General features: G+C 33.9%; 1 protein-coding gene across 2 annotated transcripts in view; it reads left to right on the top strand.

The window, feature by feature from the left end:
• Positions 1-21,640, top strand: part of LOC149788020 (synaptotagmin 2-like) — a 68,772-nt gene extending 47,132 nt beyond the window's left edge. For both annotated transcript variants that reach the window (XM_089974289.1, XM_089974290.1), the window contains exon 9: positions 20,499-21,640. In XM_089974289.1, coding sequence (XP_089830415.1) covers positions 20,499-20,573 — 75 coding nt within the window. In that variant the 3' untranslated portion in view covers positions 20,574-21,640. The remainder of the gene's footprint in view (positions 1-20,498) is intronic.
• The last annotated feature ends 389 nt before the right edge of the window (positions 21,641-22,029 follow it).

Genomic DNA, 22,029 nt, shown 5'->3' with positions numbered 1-22,029 from the left:
TACATGGGCTTTCCATTCAGGTACATGGGCTATCCATTCATGTTCATGGGCTTTCCATTCTGGTACATGGGTTATCCATTCTGGCCCATGGGCTATTGATTCAGGTACACAGGCTTTCCATTCTGTAACATGGCTATCCATTCAGGTACATGGGCTCTCCATTCCTGTACAAGATCTATCCATTCTGGTACATGAGCTATCCATTCTGGTACATGGGTTATCCATTCTGGCCCATGGGCTATCCATTCTGGCACATGGGCTATCCATTCTGGTACATGAGCTGTCCATTCAGGTTCATGGGCTATCCATTCATGTACATGGGCTATCTATTCTGGTACATGGGGTATCCATTCTGGTATATGAGCTATCCATTCAGGTCCATGAGCTATCCATTCTGGTACATGGGCTATCCATTCAGGTACGTGGGCTATCCATTCTGGTACATGGGCTATCCATTCAGGTCCATGGATTATCCATTCTGGTTACATGGGCTATCCATTCAGGTACATGGGCTATCAATTCTGGTATATGGGGTATCCATTCTGGCATATGAGCTATCCATTCAGGTCCATGGGCTATCCATTCTGGTACATGGGCTATCCATTCATGTACATGGGCTATCCATTCTGGTACATGGGCTATCCATTCGTGTACATAGGCTATCCATTTCACGTACATGGGCTATCCATTCTGGTACATGGGCTATCCATTCAGGTTCATGGGCTGTCCATTTATGTACATGGGCTACCTATCTTGTTACATGGGCTATCCATTCTGGTACATGGGCTATCCATTCTTGAGATTAAATTTGGGTTGGCAGAGTCCTAGTACAATATTTTGTATTTACTCTGCTATTCATTAAAAGCAGATGTGCTTTCATGCCTGGACTTTTGACATCATGTATATTATTGTACTTTATAGTATTTTTTTGTATGTAAGTAAAAAATATATATGTGTTTAAAAATGCACAGCTTAACCTATAGGAAGAAACACTTGCAGAAAGTTCCTTATTTTAAAAATTCAATAGCAAACATTAATTTTATAGATTAACATTTTATTAAAACAATTTTTAGGGTATGAAAATTAAAGACAAAGAGTATCTTTATTAGTTCATGCTTGAACTACTGCAAGAAAATAGGCTAGCACATTGATGAGTTTTAATAGTTTATCTGAAATATTAAATTTTGACATCACTTCAGCTATGATAAGCAATTAATACTTGGTAAGGAATTTTTCATAAATTTATTTCTCCAGTTGTCTGTTGATGTATGTAAATTTTTTCATATCAGATCCCGAGCTGCCTACCTTATTTTGGCATCATTCCCCCCCCCCGATATCATTAGCCCTGAAAACTGACTCCACAGATCTGATATCCTTTCATTTCATATCACATTTCTGTCACTGATAAACTGATGTGTGTGCTGTTTTTCATTTTATCCTGATGAATGGACCACCAGCTAATTATACATCCCCTTTTTAATTGCCTTAATTAACAATAAATCATAATTTTTTTTAAATACATGTCATAGTGAAGAACAGATTCTTTTTGCCATTGTTGAATTCTCCATTTTGATGATTTTTATGAGTCATTCAGAAGGTTTATTTTCTCGATTTGTTTATGAACTTTCTTCTTCTTTAAAATTTGAAGATGTGGCTTACTTGACTCCGTAGAAAGCAACACTCTGATCTTTGCTTATTCATGAGGTAGGTGTATTTTTGACTACAAATATTTCTATTATACTTGGTAGAGCTTGTTTTTCTAATGTACAAAGAATGACTGATCTGCATAGTATTATAGTTATTTCTAGATACCTAATAAATTGTTATATTTATTTCTAGATACCTAATTAATCACCAAATATATTCTTAGGAAATTCAAAAACTTTTTCTTGTGTTTTGAACTGATGAGCTGTAAGTTTAAAGTGTCAAAATTCAAACTCCTAGATCTTATGAAATTTCATGTACATAAATGATTATGACTCAATAGTAACAAACCTCTCTCTCTCTCTCTCTCTCTCTCACTCTCGATCTCGCTCTCGCTCTCTCTCTCCACATGTTTGTATAGGACATATATGAACAAGATATTTTAGGCAACATTTGTTTTCCTGATGGCTCATTTTTACGGAAAAATGTTGTGTGTCCCAGACAGCCTTATTTTTGTGACCTTATTACTCTCCTTTAAAATAAGCATTTTATTTCATGTGTCAACACTGTGAATGGAGTCCTTTTAGTGGGATGATGGTGCAATTGATTTGCTTTTGAGGTAGAGCTAGTTTTATTGGCAATAAAATTAACCTTTTTCTTTCTGTGAAATCAAACATATTTGAGGATGATGTAATATTTTCATTTGGGGTTGAGTGAGATTATTTACCCACAAAATTAAATCCACCATGAATAATAATATTGTCTTATTGGATAGAAAATTAATGTAACCCCCACTCATAAAATCACCCGATTATTCTCAAATCGCAAAAATGTATCCTTACAAATTCCTCAAATTTGATGGTACTTGGATTTTCTCTGTATATAAAAATAGAAAAATAATAAAAGTTTACCAAAACATAAGTGAATTTTAAGATTGTGGGAACTCGTTCTAGACTTTGAGACTGAAAAAAATCAAACCATCTAGAAGCAGAAAAATAAAAAAGAAAAATGCAAGCGACTGTCAGACCTTGCACATGATGAATGTGAACCTTGTTCCACTGAGCTGGGAAGCTAGAACTTGAAATTTCTCACTATCCTAATGATTACTGGAGATTCTTTTTTCAGCAATTTTCTTTAACTTTGAATAATTCTATAAAATTATTGTTTGTAGATTTTTGTATTCTACAATTTTTCATGCACCATCAAAGCATAAAAGTTTTTATTTTTATTTTTATGTAAAATGGAAATGGTTTTTTATTTATTTATCATTATTTGAAAACTTGAAAATACTTTGAATAAAAACTACACGCAAAAATTACATGCAATGCAGTATGCATCACACTAGTAGACTTGATGTTTTGAACCTTGTATTCCAAACTTACATTGGTTTACTTATCAGTTATAGTTTTGAAGAAAAAAAAATATGTCAGACTTAAGTGTATTCACCAGTAATCAACCAATATTATGGAGGGAAAAAAATCTCATTAAATTTTCTTATGGTGAACGTTATTTTCCAACAGTTTCTAAAAATCAGTCTTAAGAAATATTAAATTCCTAAATACTACATTAGTTCCAAAAATTGATGTATTGATTATGGAGATAACATATTTTTGAGGGAAACTAGGTAACAAGATATAATGTATGGGTCAGGATTAATTAAGTGTAGAAAGAAACCCAATCTTAAGATCAGAACAAATTTCAAACTGTTGAAACAAATGACCAGTGTTTTCCTTATGCCCACAAATGTAACGTTATAGCTGTACCCATGAACTTTTTATGAACAATTTCTTAAAACCAGTCATTTAGACTACATACTAATAATGTTGCGGCAAGCAGTTTTCTAAATCCCTTTGTTTTTGTGTTATAGTTTCTCAAGCTTCATCAATAATTGGTGTTTGAGCATTGTTCTAATTGTGAAATACAGCGTATTCAACCAGACAATTAGAGGATTTTCTTACATTTTCTTTCTAAACACAATCACAATGAATGTCAGGAAAACATCATCATTATGCTATCAGGTGTGAAGGGGATTTTTAATGCCTCATAAAAACTCCTCATATACCTTGTTTCTCAAATGCCATTTTTACATTTTTGATCGTAATTTTTTGTTTTTGGCACAAAATGCTTCATTTGTGATATCACACAGTGCTGAATTGTGGCGTGAGTTTTTAAAAAGGTGTTTAAAGTTTACGAAATTTGATACAGTGAGTATTCTCATCGCAATCTGACACATATAAACTGGTTGTTCCTGACTGTTCTTCACTTGAATGGCCATCAATGCCTCTTGCCCAGGCAGGACAATGGACTATATGATACAGTGTAAACCTGTGATGACATTGCCTATTTTGTGCAATACTAGAACTGACTGTATTGATTGTACAGGCTCATAAAATTTGCTTCAAACAGTCGCCAAAACAATTGCCGACTACCCACAGAGGGACATGATTCCTTTGTGGGAATATCAACCTGGCTGCCCATCTTGTAACTGCAATCGTGGATCATTTTAAATAACTGTAGTTTGGCGTGGCATATTACAAATTTTCCCGAGTCTGGATACACACTTATTGACCTTATTTAGTTTTTTTATTTTGGTTTGCCAATCCTCAAAAAAGTTGAGGTTTTCAGCCTTTTACGGGACTAACTTTAAAGCTTGTTGTTGTTATTGTTGTTGTTGTAGGGTTTAACGCCATTTTTCAGCACACGATAGGCTATACATGGTGGCCAGTATTAATGGTGGAGGAAGAACCCAGGAAAACCCCGGAAAGAACCACCGACCCACGAGAAGCTACTGGCAAGCTCTCTCACATACCCACATTGGCTGAATCTGAGACTCAAACCCACGCAGACAGAGGTGAGATGGCAGTGATCCGTAACGGAGAGTGCCTTAGACTACTCGGCCACTCAGGGCCCCAACTTTAAAGCTTAAACAAGTCTTGTTCCAAAAAAGTTGAAAGGGTTTAAATGTCTGTATCCTTTCAATTGTTGAGCTGATTAAGTTTGTGGCCAGAACTGAATGAATTTTTTCCAACCAGGACATTGTATTATAAATTATTCATGCATATTCATTTTTATAACTAAGAATATCTTCTTATCCCAGTCCCCAACATCCCATTTCAAGGTAATGCCAACTTTTAAAATCCTGACAAAGTATCCCTGCTTCAACTTTTCTGAGTATGGTCAGATCTGTAAAATTACAATACAAGAAAATTATTTGGAGAAGAAGAAAAAAAATTCTTTCTTTTTGGTGTGTTTCTGTGTTGTGATTTGGACTTTTACTGTATCTTAATTTTTTAAAACTCCTATCACTACAATGTCTGTAGTGTGGCAGTTTATAGTGATGTCGAGCACTCGGGCATCATGCCACAGACATGTAGCATCATGTCCCACCCAGTCACATTATCCAGACACCAGGCCAACTAGTCCTAACACTAACCTCTTAATGCTGAGCATCTAGCAAGGCAGCTGTAAGTACCATTTTTAAAAAGGCTTTGTTATAACCCTTATGCCTTATAGCTCAGTTCACAAATATCTTTCAGTTGATGCCACTAAAACACTTGTGTGTTCATTAGTACTTTCAAGACTGGACTATTGTAACTCAATTCTGTCTGGTTCATCTCAATATTTATCCAGAAACTTCAAAAAGTTCAAAACACAGCTGCTTGGATCATACTTAGAGTACCATGAGCAAAGCACACCTACCCTCTGCTCTGTACCCTACACTGGCTATCCATTCGATCCAGAATCAAAACAAAATATGTTCTCTGTGCTACGTTTCACTGACGGACTCTAATCTAACATACCTATCCGACCTCACCCATGTGTACACACCAGCAAGATACTTATGCTCCTCTTCTGACAATCGTATACTCATTATTCCCACTATGAAAACAAAGTCATATGGACAGTGTTCTTTTGAATACCAGGGCCCAGCAACGTGGAACGAATTGTCCACTGAACTTAGAAAACAAAGACAGTAATCACATTCAAGAGGGCACTCAAAACTCACTTATTTCGACTGCAAGAACAAACTTAAAGACCTAATAATGTTTCCTACCTTAAATATTCTCAGCATGTTTTTTATGTTTTCTAATTTCATGGTGTTTGTTTTTGAAATCATATTATATATTTTTATCTTATAGGTGTTGTCTAATGTTGTAAAGCGCTTAGAGCTTCTAAAGATTACGCGCTATACAAAGTCCTCATTATTATTGTAGTGAGGCTACCTGATAATGAAGTACATGACACACTCCCCTCCCTCATTATTATGCTGTTATGGAGCCATAGAGTATACTGCCTTCTAGTGAGTCCACCTTATAATGAAGTACATGATACAGGACTACCTCATTATAATGTTATAATGCTGTTAATGGAAGCCATAAATTATACTTTCTTAAAATGAGGCTACCTTATAATGAAGTTGATTATACACAACATTCTATAATTATAATGCTGTCCATGGAGCCATAGATTATACTGTCTTATAATGAGGCTACCTTATAATGAATTACATTATACATATAATTTCACTACTACATAATAAACAAGATCCATGATCACACCCACATATTAGAAGAAAACTGGTTTTTAATGGAGGGTCCTATGGTGAGGGAGAACTGTATATGTTTAGTTCATAATTATATAGGCATTTATGCAAATTGGTAGATAAGTGAGTAGTTAGATAGCAGGTATGTAGGTCAGTAGGTAAGTAAAGTTGCTTTAGATAGTTCGTCAGTTTATTGCCTAATTTGGGTTTTGAATTAATGATGTTTATATTGAACATGCCACATTTTACAAGTGTTAAATCTTGCTCACTTGTGACTGAAATATACCCCCTACTGTACATAATTGCCATTCCATTCATTTGATAGTATTATATTTTGCTTATATCTTGTCAGATTAACTAGTGTCAAAGAATGTGTTAATCCATTTAACAATACTTGTTGTACAATGAAGATGTTACATGCAAACTAATGGGAGATCTAGAAGAACATTTGTACGATATCTTGTGAGACAACATTGTGTGTGTGTCAATAGAAGGAACAATTAATTTGATGTGGATATGTAAATATATATAATCAATCACATCTATTGGACAGCTTGTATTGTCTTATATAAGAATTTTCGTTCCTTTATTAAGAAGTGGTATGTCAATTTCAGCCATCTGATAAACTTTGTGTCTCCTTTTATCTACATTTTAAATTTGCATAGATCCCAGAACAATTGACACGAAGGGTCATGTTATTTGAATTCTTGTCAGTTACAATCAGAAACATTTAAGTTTGTTCCCGTCTGTTTCCACAAAAAAATTGCTGTCTTTGTTTCTACTTTAGATTGTTTTCAGCTAATCATGTGTGAACCCTCACCTTTTATTGCAAGTTTTGATCAATACCTGCCAATGAAAAATACGCTGTGGCTTTATGAGGGTCATTGGTCCAGATACATGATTGCAAAACATTGACAACACTTTTGAATTGTGGGTGGTCCGGGCTATTGTCCTGTTATCAGTAAAAGTTAACAAGCTTCATCAACCATCATTTAACAGTACACACATTCACTAAAAAAGAAAAAAAATGTCTTCATTATACCCTGAAGGTATGTTTTTCTTATGTTTATCAGATATGCTGCCATTTTGACAATGAGATGCTTATTTTACAGCCAAAAGAAGAATTGCTGAGTAAATGATGCTTTCATTTGTACACTAAACCAATTACAATTATCAATTTCTTAATTTTCATAAATAGTTAATGACTCAGCAGGTATGATGAAACAAAATTTTAAATCTTATTCTCATGCCCGATTTTAAATTGATATTTGACCTTCTATGTGGTCAAATTTGACTTCAGAGGCTTGATGACTATAGTTCTGTGACAGATTGTACGTACTCGTTTATAAGCTGAGTATGCCTGCAAACTGCATAAACCCAGATCTGCCATCACATAATATGTTGATTGATCTGGGTCATTGTGGTTTGGTAGGAGTTATCAATAGAACAAAGAGTATAGACCCTGATCTGCCAGCACATCATGCAGTGGCAGAGCAGGGTCAATGTTATACACTGTATTTGGACTCGACTCATAAGCGAGTATATGTGATAGATAATAAATGTTGCAGTTGGATTCAACTTATAAGCAAGTATATATGGTAGATCAGAGGTCATGCTCTCTTTTGTAGTGATGTCTCCTATTATATCTGAATATTCTTATTCCTAAATATCATAGACCTATTGACAATATATGATTCAATCTAGACCTATTGATGGTATATAATTCAATCTAGACTATTGATGGTATGTGTATATAAATTCAATCTAGACCTATTGACAGTATATGTTTAAATATAGACCTATTGCCAGTACATAATTCAATCTTGACCTATTAACAGTATACAGTTCATTCTAAGCCTATTGACATTATAGAATTCAATACAGACCTATTGACAGTACATAATTCAATCTTGACCTATTAACAGTATATAATTCATTCTAAGCCTACTGACATTACAGAATTCAATACAGACCTATTGACAGCATCAAAATTAATATAGACCTGTTAACAGGATATAATTCAATATAGACCTATTGATGGTACATGTTTATAAATTCATTCTAGACCTAAGGACAGTATATGATTAAATCTAGACCTATTGACAGTACATAATTCAATTGTGACCTATTAACAGTATCTAATTCAGTCTAAGCCTATTGACATAGAATTCAATACAGACCTATTGACAGCATCAACATTAATTTAGACATATTGACAGGATAGAATTCATAATAGACCTATTGACAGTATATAATTCAATCTTGACCTTTCAGTCTAGACCTATTGACAGTATATAATTCAATCTTGACCTTTCAGTCTAGACCTATTGACAGTATATAATTCAATCTTGACCTTTCAGTCTAGACCTATTGACAGTATATAATTCAATCTTGACCTTTCAGTCTAGACCTATTGACAGTATATAATTCAATCTTGACCTTTCAGTCTAGACCTATTGACAGTATATAATTCAATCTTGACCTTTCAGTCTAGACCTATTGACAGTATATAATTCAATCTTGACCTTTCAGTCTAGACCTATTGACAGTATATAATTCAATCTTGACCTTTCAGTCTAGACCTATTGACAGTATATAATTCAATCTTGACCTTTCAGTCTAGACCTATTGACAGTATATTATTCAATCTAGGCCTATTGACAGTGTATAATTCAGGCTAGACTTAATGACAGTTTACAATTCATTCTAGACCTATTGACAGTAGAGAACCAAATCTAGACTTATTGACAATATAGAATTCAGTCTAGACATATTGACAGTATATAATTCAATCAAGACATTTTGGCAGTTTAGAATTCAATCTAGACTTATTGACAGTATATAATTCAGTCTAGACATATTGACAGTATAGAATTCAATCTAGACCTAATTGGTCCTAAATTAAAATGGAACTGATCTGACATCTGATAAGGCTGCAAAATTGGCCAATTGAAAATCTTTTTATATAACTCAGTAATGTCAGAGATGGTTTGAACACGCAGCATTTAAAAACAAAAAATGGTATCATCATGGATTCCTTAAAATTCTTCTAGTTTGTTTAAGGGACTTTTCTTTTTTTTTGCACAGCTTTCAATTCATGAAGTTCTTCCTTGCCCATAATTTGTGCTCTTAAATGAATTTGACCTTTTAACATTGCAAACTAACTCTAAAATTTCCAGTTACACAGTATAGGCTTTATAAATGTTGAATGCATAACAATAAAATGTAGCCAAAGTGATAGTATTGCTGCATTTTTATTGAGGCCAGACATAAAAGGAAGCAACTATTTTAAACACAAGAATCTGACTTTCTGACATTGTTAACAATTATTAAAATCATTTGTATTGACTTGCTTTTAACATTTGATAGAAAATTATGGGAATTAACATTCATTGGCTTTTTGACATTACAGAGCTGATCATAAAGCTTTAAGCTTCACAACAAAGGATATGAGAGAGAGAGAGAGAGAGAGAGAGAGAGAGAGAGAGAGAGAGAGAGAGAGAGTCTTGTATGGGCTTTGCAGAACATTGAATTCATGACAGTAAAATTCAGGGAAGTTAATTTTTGTAGTTCCATTAGAACCAGATATGAAATAATGGAAAGTATCTTTCAAAAAGCAGTCACCAAAATGTAATAGAGGGAATCTATTAAATTGTTCCTGTTGTCAGTATCATGATCAGCATCCACACATGTAAAAGAATGTACAAATGTACAGCATCTGTTCTATCTTCCTCTGTTCTGGACAACAGTTTGGGTTTCATTTCATGACACCTGCACCCCTGCCCCCACCCTTACCCTACTTATAGGGGCTAACATTATATATATATATATATATATATATATATATATATATATATATATATATATATATATATATATATATATATTTATATATACATTAAAGTGTTCAGTTCTTGCATTTATCTCATGTTTTTCACTATGTACACATATAATGCATGGAACACAATACCCTCATGACAAAAGTAGGTTACTATGACCCATATGTCACACTTTCACTAAATTTGGTAAATTCTCATTCGTTTGCATGCTAGTATCACCCATCTATATGACTATATGCATCTCTGTAAGTATCACACCCTAACAATAAAAGAAGGTCAACATTACATGCATTTCACATATTACTGGGTTAGGTCATGTTTTGGCATCTAATCATGACCATATTTGTCTTTTGTTTGTTGTATACATACTTTTTTTATACCTAAAATCATGAGACATGGTAAAGGGATGCATCTTGATGGATAACTACTCACAAATCATAAGAAATAGGTCACTGTACATGATGATATCATGTTTCATTGACTTTGGCTAAATTTTCGTGTTTTAGTTGTTGTCAGAGCAATTGAAGTCAAGGATTGTACACATCTCTATTAGTACCACAGCAGCACAGAAAGGTCAATGTGACCTACATTCACATTTTACTGGCTTAAGTTGCTATGTAGGTTTTTTGTGTACATACTATCCTATTTTGTATCATGAAATTTGGTAAGAGGATGTATCTTGAAAAGTACTATTCCCTCAGTGCAGAAAAATGTCATCATGGCCTATATTTTACACTTCAGTGAACTGAGTTAAATTTGTCTTTTGATGTTCATATCTCAGGCACTGGTGATGATTGAATCATGACATTTATTATGATAGGTATCTCTATTCTTTAGTACTTCATCCTTGCAACAAAATTAGCTCATTGTAACCAATATTTCATCTTTTACTGGCTTTTGTCAGTGCTCTAGTCTTCAGTTCATTACCACATGTTTATTTCATGCTATACACATACCATCCTGCCTACAAAACTTGGTGAGGGAATGCATCTTGATAAATAAGTATATTGCAAAGTGAGGTCTCTGTGACCTATATAATATACTTTAGTGACTTTGTTGAAATCGTATGTTTAGCAATCATTTATTGCACGCTGTTGATGTTATAATCATGAAACTTGATAATGATGAAAAATTGCAGAGAGTGAGTGGGATGGAGAGTGATGAATTTTCATAAAGGCTTAAGAAAATCCAGTTATTAACAATAAATTTTAAAGTGGCAAACATGCTGTGGTTATATTTGGACCAGATATGAAATGAAGGAAAGTATTTTTAAAACTAAAAGCAGTTGCTTTCTTTGGATTGTTATTAATTCCTCAAATTCATATCTCTGCATTAGAAAATATTAATTAAGTCAAAACTATATAAAGGTAATTTCTTTAACTTGCATGTATGTTGTAGATATGTATTTATGTAGCTATCCATAATATCAAGGAGACCACTATAATGAACTATAGCAAATTTGACTAGCATGATTGAAAGTGTAGTGTTCAACAGTTTGCGGTAACAAAAGAAAGATAAACAAGTGTAGTGAAATGAATGATAATGTTACACAAGAAGGTAATGTTTCCTAAAGATATGGCGGGAAGCAAGAGAAAGTTACAAAGCAAGATACTCAGATGCACGGTGAAAGAAGTGAGATTACTTCACCCACTTATACCATAACCTGCTGAAAAAGTCGTAGATAATGAAGGCGGATTTAAATTTCGATACATATGCATTTTAATTATCTTGCCTGACAATTAAAATCTATCCAATCATGGAGATATCAGCCAACATTAGTTCTGATACACGGATACCGGATCACTATTGATGACCTGTCACTGGCACATTCCTCCAGGATGTTGCTAAGAGGGTACTTATAGAATAAGAGCCCCACTTATTAATTTGTCTTGCAAAATAGGATCTCTTTGATACAAATTTCTGTAACCCGGCCAGTGTTAGATGACATATTATTATGATTTAGATTGCTTTATAAAAGCTTACCTTGTCCTAAGGTCACCAAGAAAAGTTGACCTTTTTCAAGTGTTTAGAATCATGTGTTGTGATTGGTCAGACTGTGAAGGTCATGTGGTCTTGTAAATTCATCCAGTCAGATTGCTTGATTACTGAAATAAGTCAATTTGTAGCCCAGTTCATGGCAAGGTTCTTATAAAGTTCTAAATGAATAAAAGGGACTTTAGTGAGTCCAATCTTATGAGTGGACTTGTATAATGGACTGGACATGCTATGAGAGCATGTTGTCCTACCCACTGTGCTTCATCCACATTCATAAAACATGATGTGAACAATAAACATCTACAAAGAAGTTTTGTCTGATAGAAAATTATTTATATTTTCTGTAGAGAATAGCCATCCTATAATTCAGACTTCTTTCATTGAACAATTTTGCTGGCAGATGACTCCATAGTAGATTTTAACAAGATTGCATCACCTTTGCAATCATTATCACTTTTTTATGAGCTTAATATATATTGTGTGTACTGATATTTTGTTGGCACATCTTATGGAGTTACATCTCTCCATTTGACAAATTGACGAAATTAGCTAAATGTAGAACATGTAAATCAATTGTTATAGAGTCTTGTTGTTCATACACCTGGAATAACTCAGGTCATGGTAAAAATGTATATACATGTAATTGCATTAAATCTCATTGACTTAAACCACCAGTTTTGGGGATGTTGTTTTTGTTGTTGTTTTTAAAGCAAGTCTCCATTGGAGTCATATGGCATATTTTGGGGACGTTTTTGTTGTTGTTTTTAAAGCAAGTCTCCATTGGAATCATAGGGCATATTTTGGGGATGTTGTTTTTGTTGTTGTTTTTAAAGCAAGTCTCCATTGGAGTCATATGGCATATTTTGGGGATGGCTTTCTTTTGAGAACAAATTTATATTGGAAACATTACATTTTTTGGGGGGATGGCTTTCTTTTGAGAGCAAATTTATATTGGAAACAGATTACCTATTTTGGGGATGGCTTTCTTTTGAGAGCAAATCCTCACTGGAATCAGGCGACTTATTTTTGGAGAAGGTTTTCTTTGGGGAATAAAACTACTTTGGAATCAGAAGACTTTTTTGGAGAAGACTTTTTTGGAGATGGCTTTCATTTAAAAGCAAAACTTCATTGGAATTAGATTACTTTTTTGTGGCTCTCATTTTTTTAGAGCAAAATTTCATTGGAATCAGACAAATTATTTTGTGGATGACTTTCTTTTGAGAACAAAATGTCATTGGAATTAGATGACTTATTTCCAAGGTAGGTTTACTTTTGAGAGCAAAACTTCTTTGGAATCAGACAAATTATTTTGTGGATGACTTTCTTTTGAGATCAAAATATCATTGGAATTAGATGACTTATTTTTGAGGTAGTCTTGCTTTTGAGAGAATCTTCATTGAAATTGGATAACTTATTCTGGAGAGCGTTTTCAGCTGAGAGAAAATCATCATCAGAATCAGATGACTTAGTTTGGAAATGGCTTTCCTTTTAGAGCAAAACTTAATTTTAAGAAGATGACTTATTTTGGAAATTGCTTTCTTTTTGAAGCAAAACTTGAATGAAGCCAGATGACTTATTTTTGAGGTACACTTTTGCAGATGGCTTACTTTACAGGTCAGCTAAATTTTGGAGTACAGGGTATTCAAAATCAGATTGCCAGCTTGTGATTAATTTTATATGGACTGGTAATTCTTGGTAATTTGGACCATGGATCCATTTGTGGAGATTCTTGGTAATTTGGACCATGGATCCATTTGTGGAGATTCTTGGTAATTTGGACCATACATCCATTTGTAGAGATTCTTGGTAATTTGGACCATACATCATCCATTTGTGTGAACTAACTTAAACCTATACAGACAAAGAATAATTAAAATTTTACTGTAACAAGTATTAAAATAAAACCACTCAGGGAAATGTTTTGATATACAAGCTTGATCACTCAGAAAAATTAAAATTTTACTGTAACGAGTATTAAAATAAAACCACTCAGGGAAATGTTTTGGTATACAAGCTTGATCACTCAGAAAAATTAAAATGTTATTCTGAACATACTGTATGTACTTTATAAGATGAGATCAAACTGCACAGATCCAGATCTGCCATCACATAAGGCACCATCGTATCTGTGTCTGTGTAGTTTGTTAGGAGTAATCAATACAACAAATAACATAAACACTGATCTGCAGGCACATTATGCTATGGCAGATCTGGATCTTTGCTGTTTGCAGTCTAGCTTTTCTTATAAGGTACTTTCTTATAACATTTATTTGTAGTTTTTAAAAAAATTATATAATGTAATGTTAATATTAATGTAAAATCACAGAAACATCCCACAAATAATGACAGCATATTGCCAAACATCCCACAAATAATGACAGCATATTGCCAAACATCCCACAAATAATGACAGCATATTGCCTCTTAGAGGGTTTACTAAGCTGAAGGTATCTGCAATTAGAACTGTGTTTTGGAAGTATAATGTTAATTTTACTGTTGAATATAAACATATTTTGTGACATTTGTTTGTGATGTAATATCAGCTTGCCAGTACCTCACTTTTACTTAAAATCTCTTGGTTATTCTTGTAAATTAATTGTCCACATATATTTTATATTTTGTTGTACATTCTCACTTATAAGTCAAATGAAACTGCAAACAACAAAGAACCTAATTTGCCATAGAATAATGCACCTACAGATTTGGGTTTATGTTTGTTCTCGTGATTACTTATAACAAACTGCACAGACCCAGATCTGCCAGTGCATTATGTCACTTCAGATCTGGGCCTATGCAGTTTGCAGTTGGACTTAATGTACACATGAGTATATATGGTAATCACCTGGCCGCAAAGCCAAGTCAACTTATGGCTTATCCCTGTGTCTATTGTGCATCTTCTGTCTTCCACTGTGTGTCGTCCATCAACACTGCTATTTTGGACATCTCAAAAATGGCTTGGCCTGATTCACTCAACTTGGCAGGAATGTTCCTAAAGATAAATTCTGCCAGAAATTGAGCTTGGGGTGGCTCCAGTAGCATTGGAGTAGCTTACTTAGCAACCAAAATGGAAAAGCTATCTTCAAAATGGACAACCTATCATCAAAATGGAAAACCTATTTTTGTCATCTTTTTGAGAATGGCTCTGTCAGATGTGATAGAAATGTTTCATGGGACCTGCATTATCAAACTACAATGCTAGGGGGTTCTGCTAACAAAGGTGTGCTTTACATAAGAAACATGTGGAAATATATTTTCAGCATATCCAGAATGGCAGAAACAGTTTTAGCCAAATTTCACTTGGAATTTGTTTGAAAAGTTTGGAATTTTATAAGGGTTAGCTTTGTTTGACCATTTAATTCCTGTTGTTTTCCACAGCAAAACAGTGGATAATTTGCATAATACCAAGATGGAAAACCTATTTTGGACTTTTTCACTAGTATAACTGAGCCACATTTTATCAAACATGGCATTATGTTTCACAGCACATGATCTAGCAAATGTTTGATTGATATGTCTCCAATAGCAACAATGTGGCTTCTTTAGCAACCATACCAAAACTTATTTTTAACTTCTCTAGAATGTCTGAGGCAATTTAGATCAAGCTTGGTAAAAAAAAATATTAGAGTGTTTTATTTGAAAAAATCAAAATTAGGTCTCTTGGTGGCTCCACTAGCAATGATGTGACTTCCACAGCAGTTATATGCTTAACTTATTTTAACATCATCTCCAGAATAGCTGAAAAATATTCAATTAAACTTGGTATGAATGTTTGTTAGGAAATGATGTAACCCCCCCAAAAAAAAATATTGGGTGGCTTACCTAGCAACTGTGTGAAATTCTTAGAAACCAGGTTAAAACCATAATTTCTACCTCTTCTTTTCTTGAATGGTTCAACTAATTTTCATAAGATTTGGTAGGATCATTAGGTTAGACTGGTTGCATCAAAATGTTTTCCGGGGTGGAGTCACTAGTAACAGTGTGGTTTTCATAGAAACTATATGGGAAAACCTTTTCATAACATCATCTTCAGAATGGCTTTTCCCTTTTTCATCAAACATGATACAAATGTGTCTTGCAACATGCTGTATAATTATTTTTAGGTTTTACTCTTGGCTTCATCATTAGTCGTATTCAAAACCCATTGTCAACATCTTAGAATGGCAAAGCCATTTTTGATTAAACTTTACAGGAATATTTCTTAGGATATGATCTATAAAAGTTGTGTTTAGAGTGGCTTCCCTAACAATGTTGTGGCTTCCTTAGCAACCAGGTGGGATATGTTTTTTCCTTCTCTAGAACAGCCAAGTCAAATTTGATCAAACTTAGAGTGTTTCTTAAGATATGCTTCATCAAAATGTTTACATTTGCTGTGGCATGGCCATCATAGCAAACTTATAGAAAGCCTATTTTCACTATCTTCAGAATTGCGTTGCCAATTTTTATTAAACTTAGCACGACTGTTTCTTTGGATGTGCTCTATTAAAGTTGTGTTTGAGGTGGCTTCCCAAGCAGTCATTTGGCTTTCATAGGATATGGGTGGAAAACTGGCAAATAAAGCTTATCTACTTTAAAGTATTACTACTGTCACAAATGTTATTTTTATAAATAAATTTCATAGAACAACACTTATTTTTAGAAACTTCCCCTTCCATCTTAAACTAAATGTGAGTGGTAGACATCTTTCATATTCATCCAAAAGATGCCAGTACATTTGGAGTCAAGCTTAAGTTACTCAGAGTAGACACATCCATACACAGCATGTCATTATCACCAAATAGCTGGATGTCAGTATCACCAAATAGCTGTATGTGAGTAACACCAAACAGTTATAAATTACCCTCACATGGGTGTCTTTCAACCTAAGGCTTCCTCTTGATTTACTGCATGTACCTTTTTAGACCAGTGTACATGTTTGTCATGGGAACAGTATCAAAGTCCACTTGGACCTCTTGTATAGAAAAAAACACCAAGAATGTTGCAATACATTCCATCCATGTGTCTTTCTGTCTGTCTGTCTGTCTGTATAAACATATATCTGTCCAGTATGCTATCTCATCCTCATCCACTGAGTCAAAATTTAGTAAACTTGATTGGTATGTTAACCACATACAGCCAAAATGTGAGGAGCTCTGGGTCCAAATTTCCATTTTGATTTTTCAGTAGTTTTTCAGCTTTCTGGAGTCACAAACAGAATAATGTATTACACCAGGAATAAGTGAGTCATTTGATTGGTGCCAGATATTTGATTGATGTGATTGACTTTTGAGTTATTGAAGCTTTACAGGAATGTAACATTATTGGCTTGCGCTGGTCCTTGGTCAGGGTTCAGATCATACAAGGTACTCAAAATTTCAATTTATGATGATGTTGGTAATTATTTTGAATATACTTCATATCTGCAGCCATAGCAGAGTGACACATAATTCATATTTACCATATATACTCAATTGTAAGTCAACTGCAAACAACACAGGTCTTTATCGGTTGCTATGTTATGTGACAGCAGATCTGGGTCTGTATTGTTTATTCTGCCTGATTACCACTAGCAAGATGCATGGACCCAGATCTGCTGGTGCATTATGCCATGGCAGATCTGGATCTATGTAATCTGCAGTTGGATCCAACTTTATGGGGAGTATATATGGTATGTAAGGTTTGATTATGATTCCTGGGTCATGATCTAGGGTGGAGCATATCATTGGCTCGGGTTGGGGATGTGTGGCATTTGGATTTTTAATGCAGTTTTAACAATTTTTCAGTCATATTTCAATGATGTCTGCAGTGTGGCAGTTTATAGTAATGCCTAGCACTGGGGCATCATGCTGCAGACATTTAGCATCATGTCCCACCCAGTCCCATTATCCTGACACTAGGCTGACCAGTCCGAACACTAAACTCTTAATGCCGAGCACCAAGCAAGGCACCTGTTAGTACCATTTATGTAAAAGTCTTTGGTATGCTGGGTTTCGAACCCATGATCTTCCTGATCCAAGGTAGATGTTTTACCATGTAGGCCACCGGAGCAGTTCTGGAAGATTTAATAGAGTCTCAATAAAACTGTTAAAACAGGCAATATGTAAATTTAAGATTGTGAACCTTTTGTTTTCATTACAATACTCTCTCTCTCTCTCTCTCTCTCTCTCTGTCTCTCTCTCTCTCTCTCTCTCTCTCTCTCTCTCTCTCTCTCTCTGTGATCCAGAAAATGAGTTTGTTGACACAACATGATGGGCATTCATCTCCATTTAGTGTTACAAAAAGAGATGACTCAAGGCTTTATATTCCACCAGAATAAAGTGTTGTTTGCAGATGAGAACCTTTGATAACTCTGATATTTCCATTAATATCACCCTTAACCCCCTTTAGTGCCATTCCAGCACTTTCAGTTCAAGTCAATAATGTTAAGTGGATTGAAGTCACATAACTTTATAACACAATACCTTTGTTAACAGTTAAAATACGTAACATCTTCTCAAAGATTAAATTTATCAGTGAGGTTCTTACCTTGGATTTGACGTTAGTTCATATTTTCATTTTGAATGAAATTATTCAGTGAGATTCATAAATGTAATGTGCCGTGGGCTCATATGTATGACTCTGTATGTCACATGATAAATTACACTGATGTCAAAATAAGCTGCTTGGATTTTTTTTATGTATTACTGAGAGTTTGTATTTTACACTTATTTTATGTACAACATCATAATATAATATTATTTAGGCACGAGTATCAAAACAGTTTTATGAATAATAATCTCATGTCATTTAAAAGGAAAGAACTATGTTAGTGCCACAGCACCTCATAAAAGTGATACAACAGCACAGAGCTACTTGAGAAGCTGCTATTGTTTGGAATTGTGGAACTCATTGGGGTCAATAACTGATGCTCTTACTTTTGAATACATATTGAAAGACATAACGAATAATGTATGTAGGTAAGAACAAGCAGTTTAATGTCATAGGGATCGGACATCATGGGGAACAAAAAGAGACTCAGTATAGAAGACTTATTTTGTCATGGAATTTAGCTTTCTGGCAAGTGTGCAGGAATAGATATGCATCATTGGAGAAAACCAGCTAACCAAACAATCAGTCTATTTACTGAAAAGTGAGTTATATAGTTGGTGCCAAAATTTCACATTTCATTTCTTACCATATTTTTGCAGTGTTGTAATTGCATGCAGCTGTCCATTAGATATTTGGAGCAAAAGTGGCTCAGTGTTCACCTTACTGACATGTGACCAAAAGGGCGTGGGTTCAAAATCATGCCATTGTATCACCCCAGGTCATTTAATGTGATATATCCTTGATCAAGGCATTTTACTCTAATTACCTCAGCGCTAAATAACCTGCTTTGGTTTCTGTGCCATAAAAGACCAAATGCAAATCATGCTTACTGGATTGATCATATTTTACTTAATTTATGTATTGAATATTTAAAAATCTTCTTGGGAGATTTATTGGTCACAATTATAGTGAAAATAAAACCCCACAGAAACAACATGTTTTACAAAAATGTCTCCATATCTTCCTATCAGCAAACATTTTATGGAAGGTAAGAAATTTTTCCTTAGTCTTCCAGCATGAAAAAGTTCTGTCCAAATAGGTGAAAATTTACAATTAGCTTGATATAAAGTTAGGTTAGAGGGTTTATAATTTATTGTAGTGAGTTTGATTAGATATTATCGAAATTGAAAACGTGAATAATATTCCATTGTAAATAACATTACATGTTTACACAAAACAGTATTATATTCAAAGTTTTACCAACAAATCTTGTTTTGAATTTTTCCATGATGCACAAAAGCAACAAAGAATTTATAAAAATAATTATACCAAAATATAATACATTTTTTTAAAACAAAATTATATTAAATTAATGTTTTTAAATCGCATTCAGTTTTTTACACAACATAGGGCAAGGACCATGTAAGCTGTGTCAGTGTGTAATACATAAGGCTAGGACCATGCAAGCAATGATATTGTCTAGCACATAGGGCAATGACTGTGTAAGTTGTTACAGTGTGTAAATACATAGGTTTAAGGACCATTTATGGTGTAACAATGTGTATGTAATACATAAGGTAAGGACCATTTAAGGTGTGACATTGTGTAATACATAGGGCAAGGAACATGTAAAATATGCCAATGTGTAATACATAGGACAAGGACCATGTAAGTTGTGCCAATGTGTAATACATATTACGAGGACCATATAAGTAGTGATACTGTGTAATACATTTAGCAAGAGGACCATATAAGTTGTGACAATGCATAATACATATTCCATGTTAGCTTCAACAATACATAACACATAGGGCAAGGACCATTTTAGCTATGTCAATATATACCACATAGGGCAAGGACCACTTAAGTTGTGACAATGCATATTACATACGGCAAGGACCACAAGTTGAACAGTGTGTAATACATTCAGCAGTAAAATAATTTCAAATTTCTACAACTTTTTTCGATTCCAGAGTGTGACAGTGTCTTGTCGCAAGGCTGGCTCTCAGGGTCGGATACGCATCATTGATGGAATACCAGTCTATTGAGCAAGCTCAGAATCCAGGACCCCGGTGACCTTAAATAGCCAGACTGGATGTCTCTCTCCTTCAACACAACTGTGATCCATAGCCTGTGACATATTACCTGTCACTTTTTCTATCACTTAAAGTCAGAAAACAGCCTATTATTTCCCTTATCAGTTCCTTTCCATCTCATTTTGCTTGAAACCTCCAGGCCCCTGACAAGTGGCCCTTGGTAATGATATACTTAGTCTTGTTTATATGATTCTGATACGTATGCATTAATTCCATATTTATTTATGAGAAAATGTTGAAATAGTATCTGTCGCAGTAAATACATTTAAATTGCTTACGAACGTCCAGTAAATATTCTGTTTATGCGACATTCAATACTGCAGCATACTTTTACACCGTCTTGATTATAAATCCTCCATCATTTATTTTAATTTATCAAAGCATACAGCCAGGCACAAAATTATGGGTTTTTTTGCCCAGTAGAAGAACTGTAAATAAAATTAACATTTCTCATTTATTGGTGTCAAATGAGTTCATGGGACAGCTATTTTAATCTGATACGAGTACGTTTACACATGGAATTAAAAGTAGGTCATGGTTATTATATAAAATATCTTATTAATTTTGTTTGGTAAAGATTTTTGGCTCAAATTCCAACGTTTTTCTTTCATCTCACATTGACTTTATGTTGTAAATAATGTAGTTTGTTTCTTTTGTCTTTCAGTAACTTTATTTTTAACTAACCAAGTTTGTTTTCTTTTTTATTCACTTTATTTTGTAGATATCCAAGTGTTTCTTACAGTGGCTTTAGTTTTATTAATAACTAAATTAGTTTGTTTCTTTCAGTAACTTTGGTTTTGTTAATAACTAAATTTGTTTTCTTTGATTAAGAGCTGCATGTTAGTTGAATTTGAACTGCAGACAAAATAGATCCTCCGTCACATATAATATTTTAAAATACCATGTTTTATCTAATTAGAAAAGCTGACATTTTTTTTAGACCAGGTTAGATTCATCATTTAGTAGTGAGTCAATTTAAGGACTTTTCTTTCCATGGAAATAAAAAATATTATTTATCACATTACCTGGATGTTTTTCTGTGGATAGTTGTCTCTAAAAGTCATAAAATAAGAACCAGAAAATTCATTATTACTGCCTGGACTTCTTTGATTATGATAGACATCATATGTTGGAAAACAGGAGAATTGGGACACCATTTATTATTATTAACGATAATTATGCAGTTACTTTATGTGTTCGGATATTTCCATTCAGTAATTCTTTCCATGATGAAAGTCTGTTGGTTTTGCTTGTTTAAATACATAGAGGTCAGTTAATTGAATGTTGACCCATAATTAAGGGTCAGTTAATTTGATGTTGACCCATAATTAAGGGTCAGTTAATTGGATGTTGACCCATAATTTAGTGTTCTTTGTCATTCAAGTTTTTTTGGGGTGATATTGAAGGG

The sequence above is a fragment of the Sinohyriopsis cumingii genome, chromosome 11, assembly GCF_028554795.1.
Source record: "Sinohyriopsis cumingii isolate HCF-2022 chromosome 11, ASM2855479v2, whole genome shotgun sequence".
Taxonomy (NCBI): domain Eukaryota; kingdom Metazoa; phylum Mollusca; class Bivalvia; order Unionida; family Unionidae; genus Sinohyriopsis; species Sinohyriopsis cumingii.
The sequence above is the reverse complement of the archived record's forward strand: the minus strand, read 5'-3'. Positions and strand labels throughout refer to the sequence as shown.